The sequence below is a fragment of the Penicillium cinerascens genome (genome assembly GCF_028974065.1).
Source record: "Penicillium cinerascens strain IBT 15544 chromosome Unknown contig_5_segment0_segment0, whole genome shotgun sequence".
NCBI lineage: Eukaryota > Fungi > Ascomycota > Eurotiomycetes > Eurotiales > Aspergillaceae > Penicillium > Penicillium cinerascens.
Genome location: NW_026695294.1, coordinates 454012 through 481541, shown reverse-complemented (window position 1 = coordinate 481541; position 27530 = coordinate 454012). Strand labels below are relative to the sequence as shown.

The following is a 27530-nucleotide window of genomic DNA, read 5'->3' as shown; positions in this document are numbered from 1 at the left end:
TTTTTAACAACCAATCGGAAATTTCGAATATTCTTATGTCGGATTGAACCCGTCTCGTCTTGAAGTTTAAACCAATACCGGGTGGTTATACGAGGAAATCGACGCCGTGGTGTTCCAGGCTTTGATCCCCGCATGTTAAAGCAGCCGATCGGGCGGAATTATCCCTCGCTGTCATGATCGAAGGGCGGAATATAGGCCACCGGCCAATATCATTTCTAAGGGGCAAGTGTCATGTAATATCCAAGTACATCTAGGTAAAACAATTGCTAAGTCCAAATCAAAAACTAACATTCGTTGGTCCTGAAATAATAGAGATTGCAAAATTCGGCAGCCTCAAGGACTATATCCCCAGCTCCAATACGTTGCTTGAACGGTTGAGACTTGACGTGGGCGAGAAAAGATCATTTGATTCGCGACAGTTACTCTGGATAGTGGCCAAAGGCAAACTACGGACATAGCCTAAATTACTTCTCCGCATTTATAAATCCGGCTTTCTCTGCGACTGTCATTGGCTACTCCGAACATCCCCAGTTGGATTTCTTGGCTCTAGTTGATAAAAGAGTCACTAGACTCAAGCCATGGAGGTTGGGAAGTCAAAATGTTCAAGATGGAAAAAAAAATGAAACTTTCAGTGGCAGTCCAGATTCATGGGACCACTTTAGATTCGGCGAAACCCCCGTGGGGAACCCCATATTCTGACTTCAGTTCTCCATAATGGGGCCCATTAGCCCCATCTCGCTATACAACGCCACTGCTTGTCATGAATGATTTGGTTTGGGTGAACAAGCCACGATAGATGCGTTTCTTTGGCAGTAAGAATGCTTAATATCAACACGAGTGCCAAATCAAATGTTCAAGAGGCTCTTGTCTATATCAATACCCGGTCGCCGTACAGGAATTGAGCCAATCCGCCATTTGATCGAGTCGTGAAGCTAGTCTCCTGGGATCAGCATTTTACTAGCTCAATTCTATTTCTTGCACCATCTCCAAGTCCCCCTCTTCACACACCTTCGAGCGCAACACACTCGTCATCCCTGAAGATGCCTTTTGGGATCCTAGACGACGACAAGCTAGAACATATTCCGGGAACGGCTCCCCTGAACAGCCTCTCAGATACCAGTTCATACTCGGGCGTAGACCCAGGTCTTCTCAAACATGACCCCACTGGCCAGATCGTGCTCGTCCCTCAACCCTCCGACTCTCCCAATGACCCACTGAACTGGTCCCGCAGCAAGAAGGAAATGTTCACTGTCGCATATGGCTGGGGCTGCGGTTGTGTAGGAGGTAATACCCATTCCTGAAGCATTTGCATCTCTACTCAACCCGGCGATCGGATGGCTAATTGATTCTAGCCGTTGGTCCACTTCTCGGTGGTGCATTCGTCCCTCTCGCCGCAGAATTCGGCGTCTCGCTGACGACATTCGTCTCTGCTGTACAGGGTGGCACAATCGCAGCCATCGCCGTTGGAAGTCTGATATTCAACTCTTTGGCTGTCAAATACGGAAAGCGACCTGTTTATCTTGGAACCACTGTTGGCTTGATGGTGTCCTGCTTTTGGGCGGCAGGAGCAAAAAGTTTCGAATCGTTCGTTGCTGCGCGGGTGCTATGTGGCCTCTGTATGGCACCAATGGAAGCCTTGGTTCCTGCGTCAATCTCGGATATCTGGTAAGAGTGGATTTGTGCTTTCATTTCGTTTGGGTGCTGACCTATTGCGTCAGGTTTGTCCACGAGCGTGGTTACCGGACGGCAATCTTCAACCTAGGTGTCTTGGGCGGGATTAATCTTGCATTACCGATCGGTAAGTTGATCTCCTAATTCTCAATAGATTGTGCTGAGAATTTTCAATAGCCGCTGCAGTCATTGAGTATGGATCCTATCATGATGCGCTGTATGCTATGGGCGGTGCCTTTGCTCTGACTCTCATCCTCGTTTTCTTCTGGATGCCCGAGTCCGCTTACACAAGAGAGGCTTTCAATATCGATACTGCGGATACAAACGTAAGTGCTACGGTCTCGTATATTCTCCAATGTGCTAACTCTTCTAGATCATACTGGATGGGAAGAGAAGCCTGGAGCAAGTTGAATACTCCCCCGATGCTGAATCTCGAACCACCGAAAGGGCAAAATCCTGGACGAAGGAACTCATGCCTTACAGTGGTTATGTCAACCATGTTTCATTCTGGAATACACTTATTCGCCCATTTTATCTCTTGGCATCACCAGCTGTGCTTTGGGCTGTTCTATTGTTTACCACCTGCATCTCATGGCTGGTCGGCATTTCTCTCACGCTCTCTCAAATTTTCTCCGCTCCGCCATACAACTTTTCTGTCGTCGGTGTCGGTGCAACAAATCTTTCATCATTCGTTGCATCTGTCCTTGGTACTGTGATCGCGGGACCTTTGATTGACGGTTTGGTTACAAGAATGTCTAAGAAGAACGGTGGTATATTTGGTATGATCTGCGCAACTCTTTTTCAAGGAGCGTGCTAACTTCCATATAGAACCGGAATTCCGTCTCCCTATCATGGCCACATACCTCCTATTTACCTCAACAGGATTCTTCGCCTGGGGGCAATCGTCATACGCACAGGATCCGTGGCCGGTGCCCGTTATCGTGTGCCTGGGACTCATCAACTTCGGCGTCCAACTAGGAACCACCGGCGTCGTCACATATGTTGCTGATTGTCACCGAGAGAAGGCTGGTGAAGCTTTTGCGACTATGAATTTTGTCAAGAATATGTTCGCATTTGGGCTGTCGTTCTACATCAATGGCTGGATCGATACCCAGGGTATTCGCAACTGCTTCTTTACTATCGGCGGTATCACGGTAGGTGTTACACTGTTTACAATTCCAATGTGAGTCCTCCTCAGTTTAGGATTTGTTTCATTCAGAGTCTAACGCCTTCAAGGTACATTTTCGGCAAACGCGCCCGCAGTTGGGTTCATCGTCATGGAATCGCTGATCGACTATAAACGCCAATTCCAATCGTCGCTCGAAGATAGTCAAGGTATTTGTCCATTTATATAGTCATCCCGAACTTGAACAAATCTCGTTCAATAATATCCGCTCTCTTGCTCTCCATTTCTTCCATGTTCCAGTTACTCGAAACGTAGCGAGCGTTCAACCAGTCGTGTCACTCCTTCATCAACCACACGATGGCATCAGCTGGAAGAGTCAGTTCATCAACCAATGCGCCATGTCAATATTGCAAGAAATTGTATCGCATATCAGACTTTACCCCAGCCAGATGCACTAAAATAGCGATAAGGTTCTGCTCTTCATAATCTTTGGCCAAGAACTTCGACACTAGGTACGACGACCTGCTCAACAAAAAATAACATCATCCTAGGCGGCAGCTACGGTGGTATATCAATAGCCCATGACCTCCTCAAACATGCAATACCTCAATTCCCAAATCTAGGATTCTACCAGATAATCCTAGTCATGCGTCTGCAGAAGTTCTATGCCGCCCCGACTGCCCGCAAGCTATGACCTCAGACGATCTATTTCCCAAGACAAGCTCTTCATTTCTATTCCTGAGATATTCAAACAAGACTCGCCAGAAAAACTTTCCATTCGAACATGGCATGGCTATCAAGCTAGATCACGCAAACGAAGCCGTGATAACCAGGTCTGTGGTAGACCAAAGCGAGAAGACCATAAAATACCACGCTCTTATTATTGCCACGGGCTCGTCAACACCATCTCCACTTCTGGGTCTTAACTCCAACGCAGATACTCTTCGTGCAGACTAAGCCTCTTTTCGCCAAAAACTACCCGAAGCAAAGAGCATAATCGTTGCCGGCGGTGGCCCTGCAGGAATTGAAACCCCCGGTGAACTAGGCGAGCACCTGAACGGAACACTTGGGTGGCTGAGTCGCAGACTCGATAATGGCAAGGTGCAAATTACCGTCGTTACATCGGCCTCCAAGATTCTGCCTGTACTGAGACCCAGCATCACTAAGAAGCCGGAGGATTTTCTCGCGCGGGTGTGTATTACTGAGTTAAAGGATGCCAGAGTCACGAGTGTGCAGCCTCTTCAGTCGGGGAGCGAAGATGCATTGGGGACTAAGACGACAGTAACCCTTAGCGATGGGCGTGTTCTCGAAGCCGATATCTACATCCCTGCTACCGGAACAACTCCTAGTATTGGGTTCCTGGACAGGTCACTACTGGTCTCTGACGGACGCATGGATGCTAACAAGGGTACATTGAGGGTAGAGAAAGCCGGGGAACGAGTCTACGCTATCGGCGACGTGGCATCATACGCACGGGCAGCAGTGCATGCCATCTTGAGCGCCATCCCGGCTCTATGTGCTAATGTTAGGCGCGATTTACTGCTTGCCGAATGGATTGTTCCTGATTGGGATGATCATGTGTTTGTCGAAGATACTCGGGAGACACGGCTTGTTCCGATTGGGCAGGGTTGGGGTGTGGGTGCTGCCATGGGGTGGCAGTTGCCTGGTTTCTTTGTTTGATTGCTCAAGGGTCGGGATTACTGGTTTTGGACGACGGGTGCGTTGTGGATTGGGAGTCAGTGGGCCAAGGGGGTCGTGATGGGTGTTGGGTGAAGTGCTTGTGGGATTGAAATTTGGCTTTGGTTCCGCATTTGAGGGTAATGGGCTTCCTTGGTGTGGGCTCTTGGGGTTTAGTTTTTTCTCCTGATAGCGATAATGGCACCATGGATGCCGGGTGGTTAGTTCCTAGATCGGAAATGAAGGCAGTTAGATATAACCACAAGTTTGAAGGAAAACGGATTCGATCAAAACACTATTGTCATCAAAGTCACATCAGAAAGTAAACATGCTCCCGAACGCCGCGCTGAATAGTGCTTAAAAGTTGCAGTATACAATTTGAACACGATGCAAAAGGGGATGTAACTCAGTCTCAGTCGTCGGAAGATTAGTATGGTAAGTCGAGTTCGTCAGAAACTGGGTTCTTACTCAGCCTGGCTGGGCATTCATCCTGATGCAGGAATGGTCACCGTGCTGTTCACTATCAGTGTGAACAGCATCAGCCCAGGAAGACTGTATCGGAGTTAGTATCTAGTGATCAACATAAGAATGTAGGCTCTCACCTTCCCATCCCCATTCTCCCATAACATTAACCCAATGTAATCTGCTTCGAACAGTTCTCTCGAACTCGATGTTTTCCAACGGCGAGCGAGCCGAGCTTCGTATTTGAGATCCACTCGTCGAACTCGTAGAGCCAGATCGGCCATGCATAGATCTGTCACGATCGGTAGAATTTACCCGGCCATGAAGTGTGCGCGGCATGGCATCCGGTGACCGCATAGCTGAGTTGGCTTTGCCTTCACTCGACAAAGACCCAGGCCTTCGCGGGGGCGCAAAGTCCTGTTGTTCCTTCTCCGCCCTTAGTGCATCTCGCCGAGCCCAGACTTCTCGCAAGACATCAAGACAACGATCCACGCCTCCCAGCATCAGGCGGGACTGAACGGTATTCCACCGATCCAGAACCCATTCTCGGTCATCCTCTCCGTCAACTTCGGCTCCAGCAGCTAGAAGAGGGAACATCTGGATGATTGTTGTACGAGATGTTGGAGGTACGGTTGCCAATAGAATTAATACGCGCTTGGCAAGTTCTTCGGCTGGCTCAGATGGCATTTCGGGGACGGCTTGGTGGAGATATAGTAATGTCGCCCAGCGATAAGCGTGCGCCATCTGAATACTGTGTTGAACCTCCGAAGTGGGGTCTTCAGGTGGCTCGAACCAGCGTGGCAGCTCCCATTGTTCGATCAGAGACTTCAGTTCCATTCCTTGTGACACAATCAATAACGAGTTTGTCGTTGTCTTTCGTACTCGCTGGACTAGCCTCGCTACCCGACCGATAAGTGGAAACAGTGTAGCTGCACAACCCATCAAGGGATCGATCTCATGGATTGCATCGCCGGGAAGCTGGAAGATAGACGGATTCAAATCTTGGGGACCAGATTCATCCAAGGAAGTGAGTCGTGCAATGACGTCCATGTATGTCCACGTATTGTACAAGAACCGAATGCGATCCAGCTCATCTGCACTCAAGCCATCCTGAAGCCCAGCATTGAGCACCTGCAGCATCAAAGCCTTGGCACCACGCAAATGCTGGATACATGTGCGGGTGTTCTGGTCCCAGGTATCGGCAAAGGCCAACGCTAAACTGGTCGCGAGCGCGGTATCCGCTCGCATACTCTGGATTTGTTGCCTCAAGCATGTAATACTCTGTCGCATGTGTTTCACGCCTTGGACGCGCAGAGACGGATTTTCTTTGGCTGCGTGAAAGGCGGACAAAGCAAAGATTGCATGGTACAAAGCGGGTGTACTTTTGGCAAGGGGCCAGATGAGTGTACGCCATGGGTTCTCTGTCACGCCATCTTTGATTGATAAAATTCCACAGGTGAGGTTATCGAAATGCAACGCCAACATTTCTTCACTCTCCGGTGCCAGTGAGGGCTGGTCCGGAAGGCGAGAAAGATCGAAAGAGCCGCCATCCTGGCCGGGGAATGTCAAATTCCATGGCCCGGCACCGGGATCAGACTGCCTGATGATCTCTTCAATGTCTTCATTATCTTCGTCTAGTAACTGGGAAAAGCTGAGAGACCCAGGAGTATTTGGCAAATCCGGTCCGAGCTGCATTGGCCCTGAACCGTTCTCCAGGCCTTGGTCTGGAAACAGTTCATCGGAGAATGGAATAGAATGTTGATAAAGTTCAAGGAAAGAAAGAAAGTTTAAGGAATCATCGGCGGGCATAGATACCCCCATGGGGGTAGCCGCCTCTTCGCCGGTGGTGGGTTCATCCCGAAGAACACCGAAGTCATCGAGAGAATGGGTGTCAGCAGACAGATAGCTCTTGATGCTGGAAGGGGAGCTATGAAAAGAAGACTCCGGGGGAGAAGTGTTGACAGATTTCGCGGCTCGTATCGCCGGGAGGGAGTACTCGGTGGTCGGCGGTGTCGGGAAACTTTCGGGCTTTGTAACTTGCGATGGAGGATTCGCTGTATAGATAAGTAAGGAATCCACTTATCTTGAGAGGATTTACTTACCTTTCTTAGCCTTGGCTGTGGGGCGGCCCACTGCCAAGTTGGTCTCTTCGAAGGGCCTCCATTTGAAATCCTTCTTGTAACCACCACACTGTACTTTTCGCCTTTCGCACTGGTGACAGGATGGCTTGGTTTCATCGCACTTCAGCCGTTTCGCCTTGCAGGTGATGCAGCCTGGGCGATGTGGATAGATCGGGTCAGCAGTCTGCGCAGGTAGATAGGCCCAGAGGCGCCATCCACGTAGGAAATACCGTCCAGCAGGATCGTACCATTGCGGCTCTTTGTCTGTTTGGGCTTTTGTACAGCAGTTCCGATCTGCTTCGCCCTTTTGGGAGGCGAAGCAGGCTTGCCCCGCGCTGACGGGATGGTGTCGGGCGAGTCTAGAATCGTGGACGGCGATGGGATTTTAATATCTTCCATACCAAGGGGACATTCACGGTGTTGGAGAGATGAGAAGTAACAGTTTAAAGATGTAGAGAGCTATAACAACAACACAGAAGGGGAGGGGGTCAAGATAAGACGGGAGGTCCGCGAATGACGAGAGGCAGATAGGAATCCGCGCGACTCGGGAGGAGTCTCTAGTGATAAGGCCCATGCGGGGGTCATCGCCGATCTTGGAGAAGCCTCTTGAGGGGTCGTTCAGGGGCCCGACATTATGATTCTGACTGACTTCTGTGTTGGCATTCAGCCACGATAGTGTTCAATTTGATGCTGGATCAGGTAGGCCGTCTCGTGCTCACGGTCGTCTGTGGACGTACATGATCGCTCTGACGATATCGGAGGTGTGAAGCGCGGCCGGCGGGTCATGCGGGGAAGTAAACACAATCAAATTTGATGTTTCGGGAAAGTTCCGTATTGGTCGGCTGCAGGGTGCGATCTTCCGGCAGGCGAAAGGCAAACGGAGCAGATTAACGTTTGAATGCCGCCTATACCGTCATAGCCGTCACCTTCATTGGAGACGCCTTCATTGGGTATTTCTATTGTCTGCTTCCCTCAATGACCCGACCTTTCCTCTTAGTAGCTGCCTGTAGAGTGTCAATACCCATTGACGTATGTATATGTAAGTAGGTGTAGCCCACTTGGGCAAGTAACGGCACAGGCATTTTATCTCTAGTGCCATGAAATGGCCTATACCTTCACTCTTCTAGCTGTTATATCCTTGCTCTTTCCCATCTTCCATATTATTGGCCTCCACCCTCACTGCACGTCTCGAAGAAAACGCCGGCTCTCAAGCCCAAGCTGGACAGGACCGCAACTTCTGGCAATTCCGGTCGGTAGCAAATTCCATCTCCTGGTGAGTGGATACGGCCCTGGCGTCCTCATCCAATAAGGCAGCAATGATAGGATCCGGGGCGTCCTGGAGCCGGCACCCGGTCACGACACCAAGGTGGATTGTGCCGGGACAAGAGTGAACTCATGGGGCACCTCGTATGTGTCATCGACCCGGACTCCCCGCATGCATGGACCCGATGCATGTTCTCACCCCGAAATTTGCCTGACTGGCATCTACTGGGCTGGTTCCGACTGCCACGGTGAGTGAGTTCTGGGGTTTGCCCTGGCAGAGGGGGCAAGTGACAAAACTGTACATCCTGCAAATCCATGCAATATCTCTGGCAATCTAGTATCATTACCAGCTCAGAACCCTCCAGCACCGCCAGTTAGCGGCAGCCACGATGCTGCAGCATCCGCCACACTTTGACCAACAGTGAACGGAGCTGTTGCGCGCCTTTGACAAGCACCTAGAACAGTAGACAGAGCCATGGGGCCCGTAGATAAGGAACCCGACTCTGAATATCTCTCCCTCGAGGCCGATCATCATGGTCGGCACGGTTCCCTTGGATATATGGGTGCCAGACCGGGTACCAGACCCATGCTTGGAGAGTTCAAGAAATCTTACCTTGTGATAATATCCGGGTGGTTCTATCTGAAGGCCAACTCGTTCGTAGTTCAACATAAATCTGTAAAGTCAAAGGAATCCATCAAGACAACAATGTTTTTCTTTCTTTCTGGATTGTATATTCATATAGAATTAATCTATATTTTTTGGTCTTAGTTAATAGTAAAGAGTATCCTTAGAAGAATGATTAGCTGGGAATCACCACCAGCTACTTCCTTTTTGCCCCGGTATGGTGTCCAAATTATTCGAGAGTATCACTGCATCGTCTAAACCATATCATCTCCCTAATAACAGGCTCTAGGTCCAATCCCATCATCAGATCTTTGCCGATTCCAGACACAAATTTCGCTTTGACCACGCTGTCTGTAAGCTCGATATTGTCCTTCAAATACGCAATACACTCGTCCTGATCCTGGAAATGCTCGAATGTGATGGTGAAACCCATCGCGCGATCTGTAGCATCGATAAAAAGCTGCCCGTCTTTTATTAGAACGGTCAGGGTGTGATAGCCTGCGTTCCAGTAGCTGCCCACATAGGCTTCAAGAGATATTCCTGGAGCAGGATTTTTGCTATCATTCTTCGGTTCTTCTGCCTGCTTTTCCCCGAACCTCCGTGGCGTTCCTTTGTCCTTTTCTTTCTTGATATCGTTCCTGCTCTGCCTCATTTTGGTCGTGTGATTCTGTTGTATAGATTGCGATTCAGATTGCTCCTTAGATTGCCCCAACCGCTCATCTTTCAGCAGGCGATCTTTCTGGTGTTCGGGCTTGGTTTGGTTCATGAGCCTTCTCCTCGGCTCCTTATGTTTTGGACCAATGGTCATTTGTAACAGACGGTCTTTGAATGAAATTCCAAGCACCACGTCCATCAACATTCTCATAATCGTCGTGGCTGCCGAGCCAGCCCCGGTGGAATTTCCCATAACCACGGCACCGAATTTCTGGTCAGGCATAAATATGAAACGACTCGAAAACCCTGGGATATTACCATCATGTCCAACGACCATGTTCCCACGATAGTAATATATCTCCATACCAGCCGTGTAGTTAGCGGGGGTAGTATGGGCCTTCAATCTCCTTGCATTCGGGTTCACAATCGAGCGCATCTTTGTAAGTCCCCGGTAAACCCTGTCGTTTATCGGATCTTCATGATGAAGCAAAGCTTTCACCCATTTGATGAAATCGTTTGCACTCGAAATTATGGAGCCTGCGCCCTGACCTTCAGGACAGTTCGGTGGATCGAAACCACGCCACTCATTGTTTTCCCAGATGTAGCCCTTTGCCATTCGATTCCGCCAACCCTTAGCATGGGCACTTGATGGCTGCAAGGTTGTCGATGTCATATTGAGTGGCGTGAAGATTCGTTCATCTAGAAAGTCGGAGAAGCTTTGTTTTGATATTTCCTCAACGAGATGTGAAGCCACAGTGTACATCTGGTTGCAGTACAGATATCGAGAGCGCACGGGGGCGGCAGCTTTGAGGTTTCGAAGGTTTCTTGTGATGGATTTGGCGTTATCGGGATGGATAGCGCTCGGCCCCATGCAGGAACTGTCATGACTGTTCGGGCAATTAGAAATTGCTCGAGCTTTTAAAGATACAATATATTACCTAGCCATGCCAGTCCTGTGACTAAGAACATCTTCGACAGTGATACTATCAGTATACATCTTTTCTTGCATGACAAAGTCGTCTGGCAGGAGATCCGACATAAGCGCTTCGTATTGCACTTCAGGGTATTTCTTGTCATCCACGAGCAAGGCCACGGAGGCAGCAGTCAGGGACTTTGAGCATGAGGAGATATCAAATAGTGTATCCCCAGTGCAAGGAATGTTGTCTTCGCAATTCGCCACACCGTAACCTCCCGAGGCAATACCATTATTGTGAACGACAGCAATTGACAGACCGGGGATTTTGTACTGCCGTAGCAAGTCGGCTACAAATGACGTAAACTTGTTTGAATCTAGAAGTTCCATCTTATCAGAATCTTCAAGATATATCTTCTGGATCGTGGCGAGCGAGCCAGCCTTGCGGGAAGCAAGTGCGAGTGCGGGGGTCCCTGCAAGTTTGCCTTCATTGTACGGTCAAGATCACTTTCGTGAACTTTTAGGAAAAATATTTCTCCGATAAGTGGTTGCCTGAAACGTAGGCAACGAGAGGAAATAAGTTAACTAGTCATCAATATGCCTTTGCGCACGTTCCCAGAAAATAAAGTCAAACGAAAATGACACATTGCGAGCTTCCTACTTCACCGCTCACGGGATAAAGTAGACTGGGAGGAAGAGCCCTGACGGTGGCGGAATTAGAAGCCGTGGTGGTATGGTGCAGATAGCACTTGGTCTTATAAGGCTGGGCATAGATGATGCGGCTGGAATTGATACCCATCTGAAGCGTTAGCTGGACCGAAGGATTTCAAAAAGCCAGACCCTAACTGTGTTTGATCTTAACTGTACACCACAAGAACCCTCATCTAAGCGAAGCATCATCTAATTCCGATACCGCTGTATTCAACAACGCACCTTCGTTACTTGTAATGCAACATTAGCCCTTGCTGTCAGGATCGGAAATGGTCAAGAGTTACCTCCAATGGCTTATAAACGGTCATTTGCAGTTCAGCGGCTAGACGGCGGAGGTGGGCCACCCGCTCGCTTTCGGGCTAATTTAATGTCGCATCCAAGTGTCTATAATAATACTCTTTCTTCGCAACGATTTCGATATTACTAAGAAGCCACAGTGCCCGTTTCTCAGAGACAGCAATAGTGTCATCGAGTAAAGTAAATGATTCTCATAAAATTTAGTTCAAGTGCTTAGCCTGTTTTGTAAAATTGCTAGCATCCCATCTTACAATAGTGTCAGTGTCACGCTGGTCGGCTTATCCACATACAGGTTATAGCACAGGCTAAAACTGTGGCAATAGTCACAACATCCCTTACGGTCGTGAAAGTAAATGTGCTTTATATAGAGTCAATTGCTTTAGCGGCTTTCCTTTCTATAATAACTAGTAGAATCTAGATTCCAAAAAACCCTAGAATATGAACACCTAGCATAACTTATATTAAACCAGTAATACCAAAACCGAATATGACTCAACTGATGCCTGATGCCTATAACTAGTAACCATAAAAGCTCTTAGAGCATCCGACTTCGACACCTTCCCTTTAACCAAATTTGTAAATGAAATGGCCCTGAATGATTAGTCGCAAACTACGTCTCAACCCCATCCTCCGACAATGTACGCTCTACTGTCATTATACTAGCGTTATTTCCCAGTACATCGATAGCTGGGATATCATTCCAGCTATTCACCCACTTCACAGTATCGCGTGCGCTCTTCGGCGAGCTGAAATCAACCTAAGAGATGCAGATCTTGACCTGAGTGTTTGAGGCGGTGACCACTTGCACGTATTAGTCGAGCTTCGTGCTGTTGCACTGAGTTAGGATTAGGTTAGCAGGTTTCGCGATGCGATTGATTGGTCGCAGAAGCCACCCGGATGAGACGGATGAGAGAGTACCGATCGGAGCAAACAAAAGTGAAGACCGATACACTCAGATCGGAGATGCTTAGTCAAGTGGCGGTTATCGGAGGCGCGGGGAACCGAACCCCAGAAAGCGTGACAACTGCACGGCCCGAGGTCAAACGGCCCTGTAAACATTTCGCCGAGCCTCCTTTTCCTTTCTTCCTCTTCCTCTTCACACTTCTCCCTCCCTCCGCTCCATTTCAACCTGCAACATGTTTCGAACGATACCGCGACGACTCCCCCGGCCCTCCCTTGCAATTGCCCCCCGTCTGGCCGTGCGCTCGTTCGCATGCGGCTATCCTCGGATGTCGTCACCACCCGTACAGCCCCCGGGTTTCTACGACACTACCATCGGACGCATTTCAGCTACTGTCGACCGCAGAAAAGGCTGGTGCAGCCGAGGATGCCCTTTTCGAACAGCAAGTCCGTGATGTGGAGGCATGGTGGAGCTCGCCGCGCTACGAGGGCATCAAGCGGTCCTATTCGGCGGCCGACGTTGTGAGCAAGCGTGGATCGTTGCAGCAGACATATCCCAGCTCCTTGATGGCGCGGAAATTGTTCAATTTGTTGAATGAACGTGCGGCGGCGGGTGAACCCGTGCATACTAGTAGGTTCTTGAGCTGTTTCCTTCAATTGAGACGGACTAACGCATTGGATACGCAGTGGGTGCTATTGATCCTGTACAGATGACCCAGCAGGCTCCCAACCAGGAGATTCTCTACATTTCTGGTTGGGCGTGTTCGTCACTTTTGACTTCCACCAATGAAGTCTCTCCCGATTTTGGCGACTACCCATACAACACGGTGCCAAACCAGGTCCAACGACTGTTCAAGGCCCAGTCGATGCACGATCGCAAGCAGTGGGATGCGCGACGAAAGATGTCTGCTGAGGAGCGGAAGTCTACACCATACGTTGATTATATGCGACCAATTGTGGCGGACGGTGACACTGGGTATGTCCCACCTTGATGATCACATGGGATTTGGGACTGACTTGATTTTTAACAGACACGGTGGTCTGTCGGCAGTTCTCAAGTTGGCTAAGCTTTTTGCTGAGAACGGTGCCGCGGCTGTGCATTTCGAGGATCAGCTCCACGGCGGAAAGAAGTGTGGTCATTTGGCGGGCAAGGTGCTTGTCCCTATGGGCGAGCACATCAACCGATTGACCGCTGCACGATTCCAGTGGGACATGATGGGCTGCGAAAACTTGGTGATTGCACGCACTGACTCGGAGAGTGGCAAGCTGATCAGTAGCGCTATTGACGTGCGCGACCACGAGTTCATCCTCGGTGTTACTGAGGAGGTGGAGCCCCTGGCCGAGACTCTGCAAGCCATGGAGCGTGAGGGCGCTTCGCCTGCTGAGATTGACGCTTATGAGCTTGACTGGGTCAAGGAGCACAAGCTGGTCTCCTTTGATGAGGGTACGCTACCATCCCCCAAGTTGTCTGGTTTCTTGTACTAATGTTCTGCAGCCGTCGATGCACACCTCGAAGCTGAGGGTGCTTCTCAATCTGCACGGGATGCCTACAAGGCTCATGTGAAGAAGAACCCCGATCTTTCATTCTCGCGCCGTCGTGCCCTGGCCAGCGATTACACCAAGACCCCGGTGGTTTGGTCTTGCGACGTCCCGCGGACCCGCGAAGGTTTCTACCACTATCGCGCTGGCTTCCCGGCTGCGACCAAGCGCGCCAAGGAGTTCGCGCCTTACGCAGACCTGCTTTGGGTCGAGACTGGCGACCCCAACGTCGAGCAGGCAGGCACTCTGGCTGGCGAAGTTCGTGCCAAGTACCCCGGCAAGAAGCTCGTGTACAACCTCAGCCCGTCCTTCAACTGGATGGCCCAGGGCTTCGACGAGGCATCGCTGAAGTCCTTCATTTGGGACATCGCCAAGCATGGGTAATTTTCCTCCCCTATGTTCCTTGAGCCACGAAACTAATTTTCTTAGATTCGTCCTGCAATTGATCTCCCTGGCTGGTCTCCACAGCAACGCCACCATCACGACTGAACTCTCCCGTGCATTCAAGGACGAGGGAATGCTCGCCTACGTGAAGCTGGTTCAGTCCCGTGAGAAGGAGTTGGGCGTAGACGTCCTGACTCACCAAAAGTGGAGCGGTGCTCCGTATATGGATGGTATTCTGGGTGCTATCCAGAGCGGAAGCAGCAGCAGCAAGAGCATGGGCGAGGGCAACACTGAGAAGGGTCAGCTTTCCTCCACTTTCAAAGCCATACACCACGCTAATTGATATTTCAGGTTTCTAATTCCCCTCTCCGAAAACTTCATGATTCACTGTCGACGTCCCGCGAAATGATTTAGTTTGGTCCTTTTCCCAATTCGTTTACACTACAGTTAGACTGTTCGAAATTTAGCAATGTCATAATATCAGTTCGAAGGATGAAGTCGCATGTAATTCCATTTGTTGAATTAAGTTGACCGTTCCAATGTCCCATGGCCTTTACAGCTCGTTAAATATTCGTAATTCGAAAATAACTGAAACATTAAAATCATTGAAAACAAACCTAAACACAAACAGCCATATCCTCCCTCTCAACCAAACGAACAGGAATATTCTTCTGCCGAATAAACCAAGAATTAGTAAGCTTCCACTCATGCTCCTGACTCGGAAGTTCCATCTATAAAACATTAGCGACCCACCGAACAAACCTTGTGAACTAACACCAAGACAACTCACATCAAAAGAACTAAACAGAGTCGCAACAAGCTTATAGCTCTCCAACTGACTCAAATTTCTGCCAAGACAAGCCCTCGACCCGGCCCCAAACGTAAAGTCCGTACCCTTCATCTTCGCAAATCTTGCCTGGAACGCCTCCTCCGACTCCCCGGGCTCCTTCAGCCACCTTTCCGGTATAAACGAATCTGTATTCGCACCAAATACCTCTTCATTTCTGTTAATAACCCACGGGTTCATACCAACGATCGTGCCCTCCGGCACGAATCGCCCGTCGGGGAGTGTGACCCCTCCGTTCGGAACAACTCGCTCAATCATAAGTCCAACACCGGGGTTAATACGCATCGACTCCCGCATCACAGCTTCGAGGTACTTAAGTCCGTGAATATCTTTCCACTTCGCCGGGAGGGATAGGCTAGCCTCGCGGAGCTCATCGCGGAGTTTAGCGTGCACGGATGGATTTTTAAGTACGTAGTAGATTGTCGCGCACATCGTGCTGGCGGTCGAGTCGCTGCCTGCTAGAACGTTGGAAATGAGGTAGAGGATGATTGTGTTGTCGTTCACGAGCTCGGGTTGCTTTTTCTTGACTTCGAGGAATTTGGAGAGGAAGTCGACGTGGCTGGCTTGTGTGCTCTCGTACCGCTTTTGGAGCTGTTCTTGACTGAAGATGTTGGCCCAGATGAACGTTGGAGGGCCAATTCGCACTATGGGGTTTTTATCGAAGACGTAGTCTAGCATTGGGATCTGGCAGATCTATTTGGATCGAAATGATTAGTATAGTTATGAAATTTGAAGCGGTGTTGGGGCATATACGGAGGCGAAGTAGTCGAGTGTCTTGTTGGATCTTTTTAGGAAACCTCTGTAATCACTGCCTGCTTCAAGAATACCCAGGTCTTTGGAGAATGTCACCTGGCTCATGGTGTCCCATGCAACTAAACCGATACCGTCAGTAGGGCCCATGGGCAGGTGCAAAAGCACTCACAGAAACCGATGTATTCGGACATCTCACAGGGCTTGCCCGGGCGGACGAATCGCTCACGGAGCTTCTCAAGCAATAACTCGATAGTAATGTCCACATTATGCTCCACGTCCTGAACCTTGCTCATGGAGTACAGACTCTTGACCGGACGAATGAAAGTCGAGTGCCACTTCTCGTCCTGGTTCGAGAATAGGTTCTTGAATCGTGTTCCCGAGACGATAACATCATTGACGTTGTACATATTACTCTATAGGAAATGATTAGCACAAACTTCGATTACTTGATCCATGGGTATGTCTCAGATTAATCGGCACTGTACCTTGAGCCATGGATTCTTCGTATTGTACACCTGTCTGATCAAGGTCGGATCGGAGAGGCTGAGGATATTCGGACCCATCCGAACAGCGGGTCCGTACTTGCGGTGTAGTTCATTATGCGTAATATCACAGCGTCCTTTGAACACGTCTTGCAGGCGCCATATGTTGGTGAAGCTTGTCGGGACCGGTCCTGGAAATGATCTCAGTGGAGAGCGGAGGTAATTCCATAGAAAGCGCGAGACGACAAGGATGCCCACGGACAGGGCGAGGTTGGTTACTAGCTCAGAGATGGAGAACATGATCGATTTGAAATTTTTGTCGAGTGTACGATGGGGGGAGTCGGTTTACGACAGGTGAAACGTTCACGCTGTACTCCCCTAGGGTAGATAAATGACCAAGTCCGAGTCGCCCTCCACTGACCAGGTAGTTTCTCCCCCCAAATCCCCACACCTTTTCTATGCCATGGACCTATGAGTGATAAAGATGCACGGACAGTAAGCGGGTGAGTGGTGCGGCATTTTCATTAGGACGCATGCTTGCATGGTCCGACTATCATTTGCCTAAGGGGTAGTCGATGTACCCTGGTGGCCAGGGAAGTTTGGGCCCAGGGGAATAAAGGCCGATGGCCACTGAGCAGCTCGTGGTTTACAGGTCACATTTCTGGAAATATGACAGCCAGCGGGGAATTATTAATATCTTGGATCCTAACGGCGTTGAGAAGTGCAACGGGTTCAATCCAGATTCCGTCTTTAGTAGGTAAACCAGATAGCCCAATAAAAATGCAGGAATTTGTGGCTTCCTTCCATCTTATCTCTTTCTCGTAGTTATTGCCTTTTCTTTTCTGAACCCACCAAACCCCTGATGAAAAAAGCCTCAACGTGCGCGAATATCCACGTGCATGGACCGGAACGTCCCGCGAGGCTTAAGCGGGAGGCCCCGAGCACTTAGGCTTGGGCTATTTAAAAATGTGAACTATCCAAAACCGATACGCAAGTCTGCCTGCATCTTGTAAATTAGGGTTCCAGTATGACAGCTGCAGCCAAGACATGGCTGAGCGGCCGCGCACGACTAGTGAGGGGCATGGACGCCCAAAGTCCCGGAAGGCGGATCCGCGGTGCAAAGCACAGCTGGCCGTTTCATATGCAGCCCGCAATACTCGATTTGGAAGTATCTCCACCTCGACAATTGTACTTTGGCCACCCGGCCGATCACGTTCGCCTTCCCCCAAGCCCAGACTGTGCGTTGCGATCTATCAAACGTACTTTGGGCGTCGTAGTTGGCGGATTGCAACACTGGCTCCTGTCTCGGTTAGAAAAAGTCAGGGATGTACCCTAGAGAAGGAGACCGTCACTTGGGATTTTCAATGGCTCACCTTCAATGTGATCGTCCGTTCTAGACTAGCATAGCACTTGTCATATTCGGGATGCAGGGTTTCATATCCGCGCTGCGGCTAGGGCCGAGTCATGCCTCGCTTTCTTCCGTGACTGGGATTCTAACCGCAAATTTGAGACGTCAATTGAATATCTATCTTTGTATTCTTTGCCTTCCAGAGATGAACCTTTGGAGCATCTGCACACGAGGGGAACTTGATATTTATTATCCACTCTTTTCACCCTCGAGGAACTGGTCCACAAGCGAGCTTTACTGTTTTGCTCTTTCACCTCTATATACGTTGACAGGGGCTTTCCTTGAAACAATATGACTACAGCATCTTCTACTCTAGATGTCCAGAATCAGGGCCCGACCATTTTGGCAGTATGCTGGATTCTGGTCCTTATTCCTTCCCTCGTGGTCGGGTTGCGAATCTGGTGCAAAGTGATGCTAAGCAGAGGATTTGGTTGGGATGATCTGGTTGTCTGTCTTGCATTGGTATTATCTTCACTGCCCTGCCCCCTGGGTCGTTCACTAATTCCAACAGTCAATGCTCGTTGTCTACACGGCGCTTATTACAAAGGCTGTGCAGATGGGCGTGGTAGGCAGGCACGTCTTCGCTATAGAGAACGAAGAAGTCATCCCGCCGGCTCTGAAACTTGTCTATATCAGTTTTGTGATTATAATCATCGGCTGCGTTCTCAGCAAGACCTCCTTCGCCATTACCCTTCTTCGCATCGTGACCAAAACATGGATGAAAGTTCTCCTGTGGTTCATTATCGTCACCATGAATGCGATCATGTGGCTCTGTGCTGTTTGCTATCTGGCTCAATGCAAGCCCACATCCGCACTTTGGGATACCAAGCTCTTGGCTACAGCCCAGTGCTGGCCCCCAATGGTGTTTGAGGTTATCGCTCTCGCTGCAGGTGCATACTCCGGATCCATGGATTTCATTCTTGCTCTTCTTCCATGGGCTATATTATGGAAGCTCCAAATGAAGAAACGCGAGAAGTTTGGAATTGCCGTCGCGATGAGCATGGGCGTCTTGTAAGCCAATCCAATCCTGGAAAATATTCAGCAGGTTAGCTAACCAAAACTTCAGCGCGGCTGTAACAGCCTTCATTAAAACTTCGAAGCTCGTTAACGTATCCCAAGTACAAGACTTCACTTGTAAGTCCAAATACAAACCCATTTTAAATGATGCACATTCACAAAAACTAGGGTTCTGCTCCTCCATTATAATCTGGGCCTCCGCCGAAACTGGCCTCACCATCTTCGCCGCCTCGATTCCCTCCCTCCGAATCCTCTTCGTCCGTATGCGGTCCAGCTACGATCGCACCGACGCTCCCTCCTCAGAGAGCTACCAGCTCTCTGGCAAAGGTCACTACCGCCGTAACAGATCCACTCAGCCCGATCCGTACTATTACTACGGCGGCGATGCGATCACTTTGTCTGATCCCAAGGATGACGGCAGTGCGAAGAGTATTCTGGACAAATCAGGGATTAAGACTACGCAGGAGATCTCGGTGACGTATGAGCGGAATGTGACTTCCGAGATGGGGCTGGAGAGGGCTTTTGTTGTTTCGAGTCCGACTGCTCCCACGAGGCGGTTTTGAGCGCCTCGGGCAAATATTGAAATGAGGGCTATGTGTTTGTTTATTCCGGTAGGCTGACCTTGGCTGCTTGTCGAGAAAAACGCTTATAATCTATTCGTTTCCTTGTTTTCGTGTTGCTATACCATTGTATTCTGTGATTGGACCTTGTACAGGAAAGGAAAAGTGGTGGACAAGAGGTTATCCTATTTGCTCTTTATTGAATGCAACCAGTGCAAAGGAACTGAATATGTGCCGACAGTGAATAAGGTCTCCTGGTTCACTTTTACTTAGTAGTCGCGCTGGTCGTGCATGTACTCGGCCCAGCTGCAGATCAGTTTATTAATATTATTCAGCAGTCTCAATCTATGGAGAGCTTCATCTTTTCAAGAAGGTAAAGTAGAGAATGACAGGAAGCAAATAGAATACTTGATTCAAGCGCTTTTATGCTAGGCAGGGATTTAATTCAAGCTTCTTCTATTCGGCCAACTCATCTCAATCTCCCGCTAAATATCAGCCAGACTTCAAGAAAGAAAGATGATTAGTACGAACAAGCTCCTCGCTCAAGTAGGTATATCATAATTCCCCTATTTTAATTTGGCATAACAACCTGGCCGTCGATGTCATTCTCACGCACAGCCTGCCTGCATAAACCCTCGACCTCGTCCGCCATCCAGGCCTGCACCTGCCACTAAGCTGTAAATTACCCTCCAAGGTTGGATGGCACTTCCCTTACATTGAAAGCCATCCTTTTGGTTCCCTGGAGAGCAGGAATTACGTCGATACTGTGTAATTCCGTGGATCGCTATCCGCACCTTCTTCATCTAGGACGTTGATTGTTTATTTACTCACACTTGGTTTCCTTTCTCCTTTCTCTTCTCTTCTCCTCACCCTTTTTTCACTTTGCGCTTAGGTATCGCAAATTTCGGCTCTCTATACTCTTTTTTGAACCCCTGCCACCCAAGTGTTAGCTGATCAGAAGAGATGGACTTGTAAGTCTCTGAAACCCACCCAGCACTTCATTTCTGACTTCAATTATAGCGAGTCCACCGATGCCCTCGGAGGCAGCACAGGAGAAGAAGACCTGTTTTCCCCTGTGCTTGAGGACATGACTGACGCTGTTCCAAAGAACACAGAGGCGTCATCTTCCGGCGACGCGCCACCGACAACAAGCTCGGACTGGGATGAAGATTCGGATCAGCCGGACTTCAACCAAGCCCTCGGTCCGCATATCGGGCAAATCGCCAAATCTCTCGACGCCTACACATCACTACTCGGGGTGAAGTCGGAGTCTCTGGACTTCGGTAAGGATCCTGAGGGGTCTGTAGGTCCACTCGAGAAGTTACAGGAAGACCTGGAGAAGGTGGAGAAAACGGCTCGACAACTGCGATTTCATCTTCAATTTGGAGACTACGCCGGCCGCATTTGGAACTGCCTCCGTTCCGCATCTCGCCTTGCCAGCAAGCCCTTACCGGATTCCTTGCGCACTGTCACGGAACGCCTTGAGAGCCCGGCTCTCGACGGGGGTCAAACCCTGAAGACCCTTCGAGAATGTATCGAAATTCTCAAAGGAGGAGGTGTTCAAGTGGACGTGAACGTGGAGATGGCCAAGGTGGCAATTGGTATGTACGCGACCCGCAACCTGCTCTGCCATGTAGACAACAAGACGCGCAAAAAGGCCTCGAAAGAGGACCTTGATGCTCTTGTGGGCCTTCTACCAGATGAACAGAAACCGAATCGCGAACACTGGCAAGGTATTGTGGGACAGTGGGAGGCAGCAGGTGAGTGGTTGGCTGACGCGCGGTGTCGGACCGCTAGCCAATCTCGTTTCCTTTCCAATGCGCCAAGCGGCGAGCCCGAGGAGAAGGAGGAGTTTAAACAGGCCGTCATGGACGGCTTGTTCCATGAGTCGATCGATCGCCTTTACGATGGAGGGGCACGGAGACCGCATATTCCCCGCCGGACTCGTCAGTCGGCAGGGTCAGACCCAGTTCCCTACGTTCCTTGCAAACGAGAGACGACCTTGTCCCCGCCGTTATCTCCGTCTGCAAAACGCAAACGCCCATCCAAAAGATAAGAAGTCTCTTGGTCAGGAACAGCAGCTCAGCTGAATGGTAAGTTGAAGGTAAGACAGGTCAGGTATGTATCCCCCTCCCCCTCCCCCCTCCCCCCCCCCCCCTCCTCTTTTTCCTTTTTCTCGCATTTATTTCCGATCTATATTGCCATTTACCCCAGCGAAGAGCTCGCACCTCAACGTGGTGCTGGGGTCTAGTAGTCCTCCTTGGACGAAGCTAAGACGAGCTCATTTTGTATTCAGATAGCAAACAATATAAGAGTTTTCCTTTTCATTAAGTCCAAAGCTGTTTCCGACTGATTTCCAAAGGTTTCTTCAATAATGCATGTTGAGGATCGACCAGTACCCGGAGGGAATAAGTGAGAAACACGGACCGCAACCCTGGTTTTGCGGCTCAGGGCGGCTGCAAACTCTTTGACATCAGTGAAGCACATGAAGCGGTCATTGGCTGATCCAGATACAAATGAATGCGATTGTGATGGTGGCTGTGAAGTAAAAGCGACAGCCTCTCGGTGATGCAGGTGTGGTGGTATCGTGGAAAATTGCAACCGCGGAAACCGGTCCGGGGTGGGCAAATTTGTCCTTCTTTTCTTTTGTCACTATTCATTGATTCTGCATTTGTGTTCATTGGGTGGTTAGAATGCGGGAAGCTAAAATCTCTATACGACTACAGAGATGAGCTTCTGTCAGCACTGCTGATCGCCCAGGGTTTGGAAAGTCATTTGTTTTGCTTCACACAAGATCTGCAAACAACCCGAATAACAGCATGTATTTATCGCGAGCTTCATCGGGTCAATAAATTTTACAATGTACTACTACTACTGTTCCAGTACCCGACGTGCCGCAAGCGGATTAGTACGTTTCTATCAGTATTGGTTTCCATGTGAATACCAGAGTTTCAACCATCCCGGGACCCCTTTCAGGGTCGGACTGAGCTTCACTTACATTCCCTACCAGGGACATATCATGACTCGTCATGTTTCTGTGCATCTCAAATATCTTTTCTTGAAGCAACACAGCCATGGCAATCTTTACAAAAGACAAGTTTGACGATGCCAAGCTGAGTGACATGCTTGGCCATTTCGCCAAACTCCCAATTGAACTACGTCTGTTGATATGGGACCTCGTCTTTCTCGAAATTCACCCGTACCCACGCCGACGTATCTCACCCCAAACCAACATTCTCTCTATCCTCCGTTGCAGTCGCTATCTCTACTGTGAAATTTCTCATCGTCTTTACAATAACATCTCACCCGCTCTCCTCGTACGCCGGGTGGACGACAAAAAATGTTGGATAACTGCGGGCATGTTTTCTAACAAAATTCATGCCCAGTGGGACTTGGAGAGCAAGGGTGATACTCAAAGGCATATAGCCAGTCTTCCATTCGACAAACTTCGTGATTCATACCTGTTCATCGAAATTCGCCCCTCTTCTCGACATGACCCAGGTCAAATCATCCAGATGTGGCAAAAACTAAATTACATAGTCGACATCATACAAGAGTTGCCACAACCACCGTGTGTGCGAATATCGCTTCTGGGAAGATGGACAGTCCAAAAACGGACACGGGAGAGCATCAAATACACCAAGGGATATCGACCTGACCATGACATCGTGATGTTACCTTTCACTCGCCTGTCACGGTGGGAGTACAGTCTACCGTCAAATCTGTCAAAAGTGATCTCACGCGAGTCAAGTAACCGAGAGCATTCTCTTCTATATCGATTCATGGCATTTGAAAGCTTGAATAGCGATGGTTTTGCCCGAGTTGATATGACACTGATTACGGATATCGATCACCTGCGCATTGATACGCGCATATTCCTCGACTCGTGGCTCGGTTGTGTTGAAGGCAAGACAGCAGATCTCCTCCGTTTGGAACGATTCAAACATTGGTATGAACCAGGCGACAGTTGGAAGTCTGCCTACGAAGAGCAGTACCTCGCAGATCTTGTCGCCAATTTTTCAATCGTTCGGAAGCATGACGGCCAACTTTTGTGGGCTAAAAAAAGATTTGAGATGCTGATTCTCATGCACCATATAGCATGGGCGGCACAAGATTCCATCACCAATGTTTTCGATTCCTTAGATGCCAAGCAGCTAACACCGTACACCAAGTGGGACCCTGAGGTTCTTTCGAAAAAGTGGCCCAATGGCGTCGGCATGCCTGTTGAGACATTATCTGCACCTATATGGAGGGAAAGGAAAACTATTGTCGATGCCTACACCCAAAAGAATACTAAGCGAAGGGACTTCTGGGACGAGCTGGAATGGTGGGGATGGGATGCTTCTTTCTTTTTAGAGGAACCGATTTCTGAAGGTAAATGGTGTTGTCAATGTCTCCTTTTGGAATATGCCTGCATTTGGTGCAAAAAGTACGATTTAAAAAAGGCATGCAGGCTATGCAGAGAGGAATTTCCACTGCGGTTATTAGTTCTTCTTCCACGGGGTGGATGTTTTTATCCAAATGGTATGATATGACGCTTAATATTATTTCTCTTGCGTTACAAAAAGATATATCTCTTATCCAGTTAAGTGATTCAAAGTGGTTTCGCAAGCCCATCACCGGCCAAGACAAAGAAATATTTGATGATACAAAGATCATGCCCTACACCTAGATAGGTAACTATGTAGAAGATGAGAACATACTATGTAAGTCCCCCCAAGCATGTGTTCCTAGGTGGTTTGGAATTGAACTAGTTGCGGCATGAGATGCGACTCCCGCTGGACAAGAAGTGGATGCAGATGTCCACGTTGAATGATCTGTTGAGCAGTGAAGCAGTACGACCTGCGATTGAGCAGTCATGACGAACACGGGGCTCCTGGGACAGCCTCTGGCACTGGATCCTGTCGCCACGGGCATGAAATGGTTAGAAGAAGAAAATTGAACATATCAACGGCATTGGTTACAGAGAGCAATAACGTGTGCGTCTAGAGTTGCGTTTCAGGTTGGATGATTTGCCAAGTGATCTTCCAAACAGAGAAGTAGAGTTAACCGCCCCCGATCGACGTGTTCAAACAGCCCTAGACCTGGCTACCTACCAATATGCAGATAACGGTTTCAGATCTCATATCTATCTAGGCACAGATTTCAAACCTTAGAAAAATAGAATGAAATATTCCAAGTTTACAAACGACCATTAATTTCCCTCTAATAATCATATAATAATAATACCTTAGAAAATCTCATCACGATCGAGGTTTCCAAACCGTAGTGTAAAAATCCAATGATACATTCAGAATATATTTCCGTACCACCTATGTCCTAAAATATCCAAGTCCTAAGTAAAAAATCCTAATATAAGTGGTCAAACTACATATCTAGATCACTAATACATCCACCGAAATGGCCAAGGTACACCGCACCGCATAAGACAGGAAACATACCAGGTACGGTTGGCAAATGTGGAGTCAATTAAGTACGGAGTACAGAACATACTGTACTCCCGGATATTTTAAGCGGGAGAGTTGTGATTAGATAAACCGGGTAGCGATCCATGGAAATCCGAACCTTGGGAAGTATAAACTATTAAAGAAAAGCGGGGTATTTATCACAGCGTAAGTGTTTTATAACAGGAAGTAAATAACATAAAACAATTCAAACGTGAATCACGCTTAGGGGTTTTCGTATTTAGGAGCTAGGAAGGGTTGGTATAAACGGTATTGACGGGATCGGCATTGCACATCTGCAGCGGGGTGGATACGTTTACGAGTCTAGGGTACGGCGTTGTTGGGTACGGAACGAGGGAACATACCAAGACGTACTGAACTATAACGAGTTCTCTATACCAGACGTTCGCACGTGTTTATTTGTTATAGATGAAAATCAGAAAGGTTTGCAGAACTTGATTCAGTCACAAAGTACACCGCTGAACTAGTAACTAAGAAACAAACGACCCAAACCCTTGGTAACTCAAACATCACAAAACAAACCGGGGAAAATATGAGATAAGGCATACCCGGGAACCCTGACCCATATCAAGATGTTCGCGGAAAAGAGGTACATCAGAAGGTGAAAAACGGGGAGTGGGAAACAGGGCGCAGAACGGGGCCAAAGTCAGCCTTTCGGCGAGACTCGGCTCTCTCGTACGCAACCCAGTTCACATCCAATAGAATTGAAAAGCAGAGGTCATACAAAGTTGCACCACGAAAGATTGATCAAAATGAAAAAAAACACCATTTTCCCATCGTAGTACTGCAGAAAGACATCGCTCAAGAACGGCAAAACAGTCGAATGTACCATCCTAGTTTAATTGACGCGGAATGAATCGAAGATCACTTATATATCGATTAGTCAAGATGCGGATTATAATACTGAATGGTTGATGGAACTCACCTTCTTGGCCTCGACGGCAACCGCTGCCAACCCACATAAGGGTGTTCAGGAATGTATATCGCTCATCGCCGGTTTCCATGGACAAGTTGACACGATACTTGTAGCTGCTAGGGTTGATGCCATCAGCCACGCTGGGATCGTTGACTTTCTCCAATACATCCTTGGCGCCGGTGAGCCATCCCTCTGTCTTGACAATGATGAAAGCCGGGGGTTCATCAGCAGTCTGAAGCATATAGTTGGCGCGCAAGTTGGTAGTCGAGTCTTTGGTCACGATCTGAGTATCTTGACCGCCGGGCTGTTTGCGCATTAGCAATTGAGCAAAGCATCATGTCACGAGGAATAGCTCAATCTTACCAGAACAATACCCTTGCCCCACCGACCGGCCCATTGCCCACCAACGTATGAAACCCATTCTCGGCCGCCCCAGATGCTCTGGCCGACATTTACCTTGGGGTTCAATTTGATGCTCATGCGGAAATCAAGCTCCAGCGTGGGAACAGGAATCTGTAGTGATCGCGCAACATCGCCCTCGGGGAATGTATGTAGCAAGTTGTTGGCGGGGATCGAGTCCTTCATCACACTCAAATAGGTAGGGCACTCGAGCAAGTGCTGGCGCTGGCGACTTGTGTTCTTCGCGCGAACCTGTTGGCAGTAGATGCACTGCACCGACAAACACTTGTCCTCCTCCTTGGCGCGGAACTCCACAAAAGCCGCGTGCACGTCGTCCAGCGGCGGCGCGGGCAGATTGGAAGTGCTACTCTTTGCCTTGGGCTTAGGGGTGGGACGCGACGGCGCGGCAGACGACGGCGCCGAGCCCGGAGGCCCGGTAGGTGGACCCGGGGTCGGCATGGGCGGGCGATTCTGCAGGGTCTGCAGTGGGGTTTGCAACGGGGTCTGCATCGGGGTCGCGTGAGGGTTGACACCGTTGGTCATCAACGCGCCAGTGGGAGTCGGAATGGTAGGGCCTCCTGTAGGGACAGAAGGTGTAGCTGTCGGGCCGCTGGGGGTGCCGGGGTATCCATTGGGAGCGCCGATGCCGTTGGGAGTGGGAGTCGGCTGGGAGGGCTGAGGCGCGTTAGGGTGGCCGCGCAGACCAGGGCATTCAAGAAGATGCTGCTTCTGTCTCGAAGTATTCTTTGCGCGAATTTGTTGACAATAGATACACTGCACGGAGAGGCACTATGCAAGAAACGACCAAAACGGGTCTCGTATGTTAGTGACGCCGGTCTGTTGTGGTGGGTTTGAAATATTACGAAATACACAGTCACGCACCTTATCATCTTCCTTGGCGCGGAACTCGACGAACGCCGCATGCACCTCCTGGTCGACGGTGCGACCCATTGTGACGAATATAAGAGAGGAGATATAGGCTCGCACCGGGATAACCAAGTCGAAACGCGATGGGAGGGAAGACGCGATGAGAGTGGGGGAGGGAATCTGGTTAGGGGAGAGGGAGGAGGAAGAAGAAATGGAAAGACCGAGACAGAATACGAGTGGCGCGGCTGGGTAACGCGCCCTGCGTAAGTTTGAGTCCGGGTATTTCACTCCCACTTTACCCATACTTCCCTGTATCGCCGTATCCTCCTTGGATTTCGTGCTTTTTGATCTGGACATTTATCATCGCTGGTCATCTATCGACGGTACGACTACGTTATCTATCGCCTCACGCGTGGTTATGGGGATCATGGTCCGGTCCATCTGCCTGCGGTCTCGGACTGGTGCGGAAACGCT

At 49.3% G+C, this 27530-nt stretch overlaps 10 protein-coding genes across 10 annotated transcripts; 6 read left to right on the top strand and 4 right to left on the bottom strand.

Moving 5' to 3' along the window:
* Positions 1-1040: 1040 nt before the first annotated feature.
* N7498_004663 (major facilitator superfamily domain-containing protein) lies at positions 1041-2858 on the top strand (the record flags this gene model as incomplete). The annotated part of the gene is made up of 6 exons (XM_058451725.1): positions 1041-1284; positions 1353-1665; positions 1719-1798; positions 1849-1997; positions 2045-2450; positions 2500-2858. The coding sequence occupies 6 exons, from the start codon at positions 1041-1043 to the stop codon at positions 2856-2858; spliced, it is 1551 nt and encodes a 516-aa protein (XP_058308263.1).
* A 728-nt stretch (positions 2859-3586) lies between these two features.
* N7498_004662 (uncharacterized protein) lies at positions 3587-4477 on the top strand (the record flags this gene model as incomplete). The annotated part of the gene is made up of 2 exons (XM_058451724.1): positions 3587-3743; positions 3783-4477. 2 exons carry the CDS (start codon positions 3587-3589, stop codon positions 4475-4477), a joined length of 852 nt encoding a protein of 283 aa, XP_058308262.1.
* Positions 4478-5012: 535 nt separating this feature from the next.
* N7498_004661 (Zn(II)2Cys6 transcription factor) lies at positions 5013-7455 on the bottom strand (the record flags this gene model as incomplete). The annotated part of the gene is made up of 4 exons (XM_058451723.1): positions 5013-5026; positions 5077-6990; positions 7039-7209; positions 7287-7455. The coding sequence occupies 4 exons, from the start codon at positions 7453-7455 to the stop codon at positions 5013-5015; spliced, it is 2268 nt and encodes a 755-aa protein (XP_058308261.1).
* Positions 7456-9173: 1718 nt separating this feature from the next.
* Positions 9174-10901, bottom strand: N7498_004660 (uncharacterized protein; the record flags this gene model as incomplete). Its single annotated transcript, XM_058451722.1, has 2 exons — positions 9174-10485; positions 10537-10901. The coding sequence occupies 2 exons, from the start codon at positions 10899-10901 to the stop codon at positions 9174-9176; spliced, it is 1677 nt and encodes a 558-aa protein (XP_058308260.1).
* Positions 10902-12655: 1754 nt separating this feature from the next.
* N7498_004659 (methylisocitrate lyase ICL2) lies at positions 12656-14701 on the top strand (the record flags this gene model as incomplete). The annotated part of the gene is made up of 7 exons (XM_058451721.1): positions 12656-12776; positions 12826-13050; positions 13107-13395; positions 13451-13863; positions 13915-14338; positions 14388-14641; positions 14694-14701. The coding sequence occupies 7 exons, from the start codon at positions 12656-12658 to the stop codon at positions 14699-14701; spliced, it is 1734 nt and encodes a 577-aa protein (XP_058308259.1).
* A 258-nt stretch (positions 14702-14959) lies between these two features.
* N7498_004658 (cytochrome P450) lies at positions 14960-16724 on the bottom strand (the record flags this gene model as incomplete). Its single annotated transcript, XM_058451720.1, has 5 exons — positions 14960-15073; positions 15133-15882; positions 15943-16061; positions 16112-16355; positions 16428-16724. The coding sequence occupies 5 exons, from the start codon at positions 16722-16724 to the stop codon at positions 14960-14962; spliced, it is 1524 nt and encodes a 507-aa protein (XP_058308258.1).
* Positions 16725-18346: 1622 nt separating this feature from the next.
* Positions 18347-19412, top strand: N7498_004657 (uncharacterized protein; the record flags this gene model as incomplete). Its single annotated transcript, XM_058451719.1, has 3 exons — positions 18347-18843; positions 18899-18966; positions 19018-19412. The coding sequence occupies 3 exons, from the start codon at positions 18347-18349 to the stop codon at positions 19410-19412; spliced, it is 960 nt and encodes a 319-aa protein (XP_058308257.1).
* Positions 19413-20372: 960 nt separating this feature from the next.
* On the top strand, positions 20373-21465 carry N7498_004656 (uncharacterized protein; the record flags this gene model as incomplete). The annotated part of the gene is made up of 2 exons (XM_058451718.1): positions 20373-20380; positions 20430-21465. 2 exons carry the CDS (start codon positions 20373-20375, stop codon positions 21463-21465), a joined length of 1044 nt encoding a protein of 347 aa, XP_058308256.1.
* Positions 21466-22483: 1018 nt separating this feature from the next.
* On the top strand, positions 22484-24351 carry N7498_004655 (uncharacterized protein; the record flags this gene model as incomplete). The annotated part of the gene is made up of 2 exons (XM_058451717.1): positions 22484-23783; positions 24266-24351. The coding sequence occupies 2 exons, from the start codon at positions 22484-22486 to the stop codon at positions 24349-24351; spliced, it is 1386 nt and encodes a 461-aa protein (XP_058308255.1).
* Positions 24352-25631: 1280 nt separating this feature from the next.
* On the bottom strand, positions 25632-27214 carry N7498_004654 (DUF3237 domain-containing protein). Its single transcript, XM_058451716.1, has 4 exons — positions 27072-27214; positions 26154-26978; positions 25800-26094; positions 25632-25741 (listed from the first exon to the last, which is right to left on the bottom strand). The coding sequence occupies exons 1-4, from the start codon at positions 27138-27140 to the stop codon at positions 25713-25715; spliced, it is 1218 nt and encodes a 405-aa protein (XP_058308254.1). The 5' UTR covers positions 27141-27214; the 3' UTR covers positions 25632-25712.
* Positions 27215-27530: the final 316 nt, after the last annotated feature.

Bases quoted from the DNA above. Each gene is read 5' to 3' on its own strand.
- N7498_004654 (XM_058451716.1), bottom strand. From the start codon at position 27,140: ATGGGTCGCACCGTCGACCAGGAGGTGCATGCGGCGTTCGTCGAGTTC. The intron at 26,095-26,153 runs GTAAGATTGAGC...ATGCGCAAACAG, and splicing joins GGGGCAAGGGTATTGTTCTG to CCCGGCGGTCAAGATACTCA. The intron at 25,742-25,799 runs GTGAGTTCCATC...TCGATATATAAG, and splicing joins TTGCCGTCGAGGCCAAGAAG to TGATCTTCGATTCATTCCGC.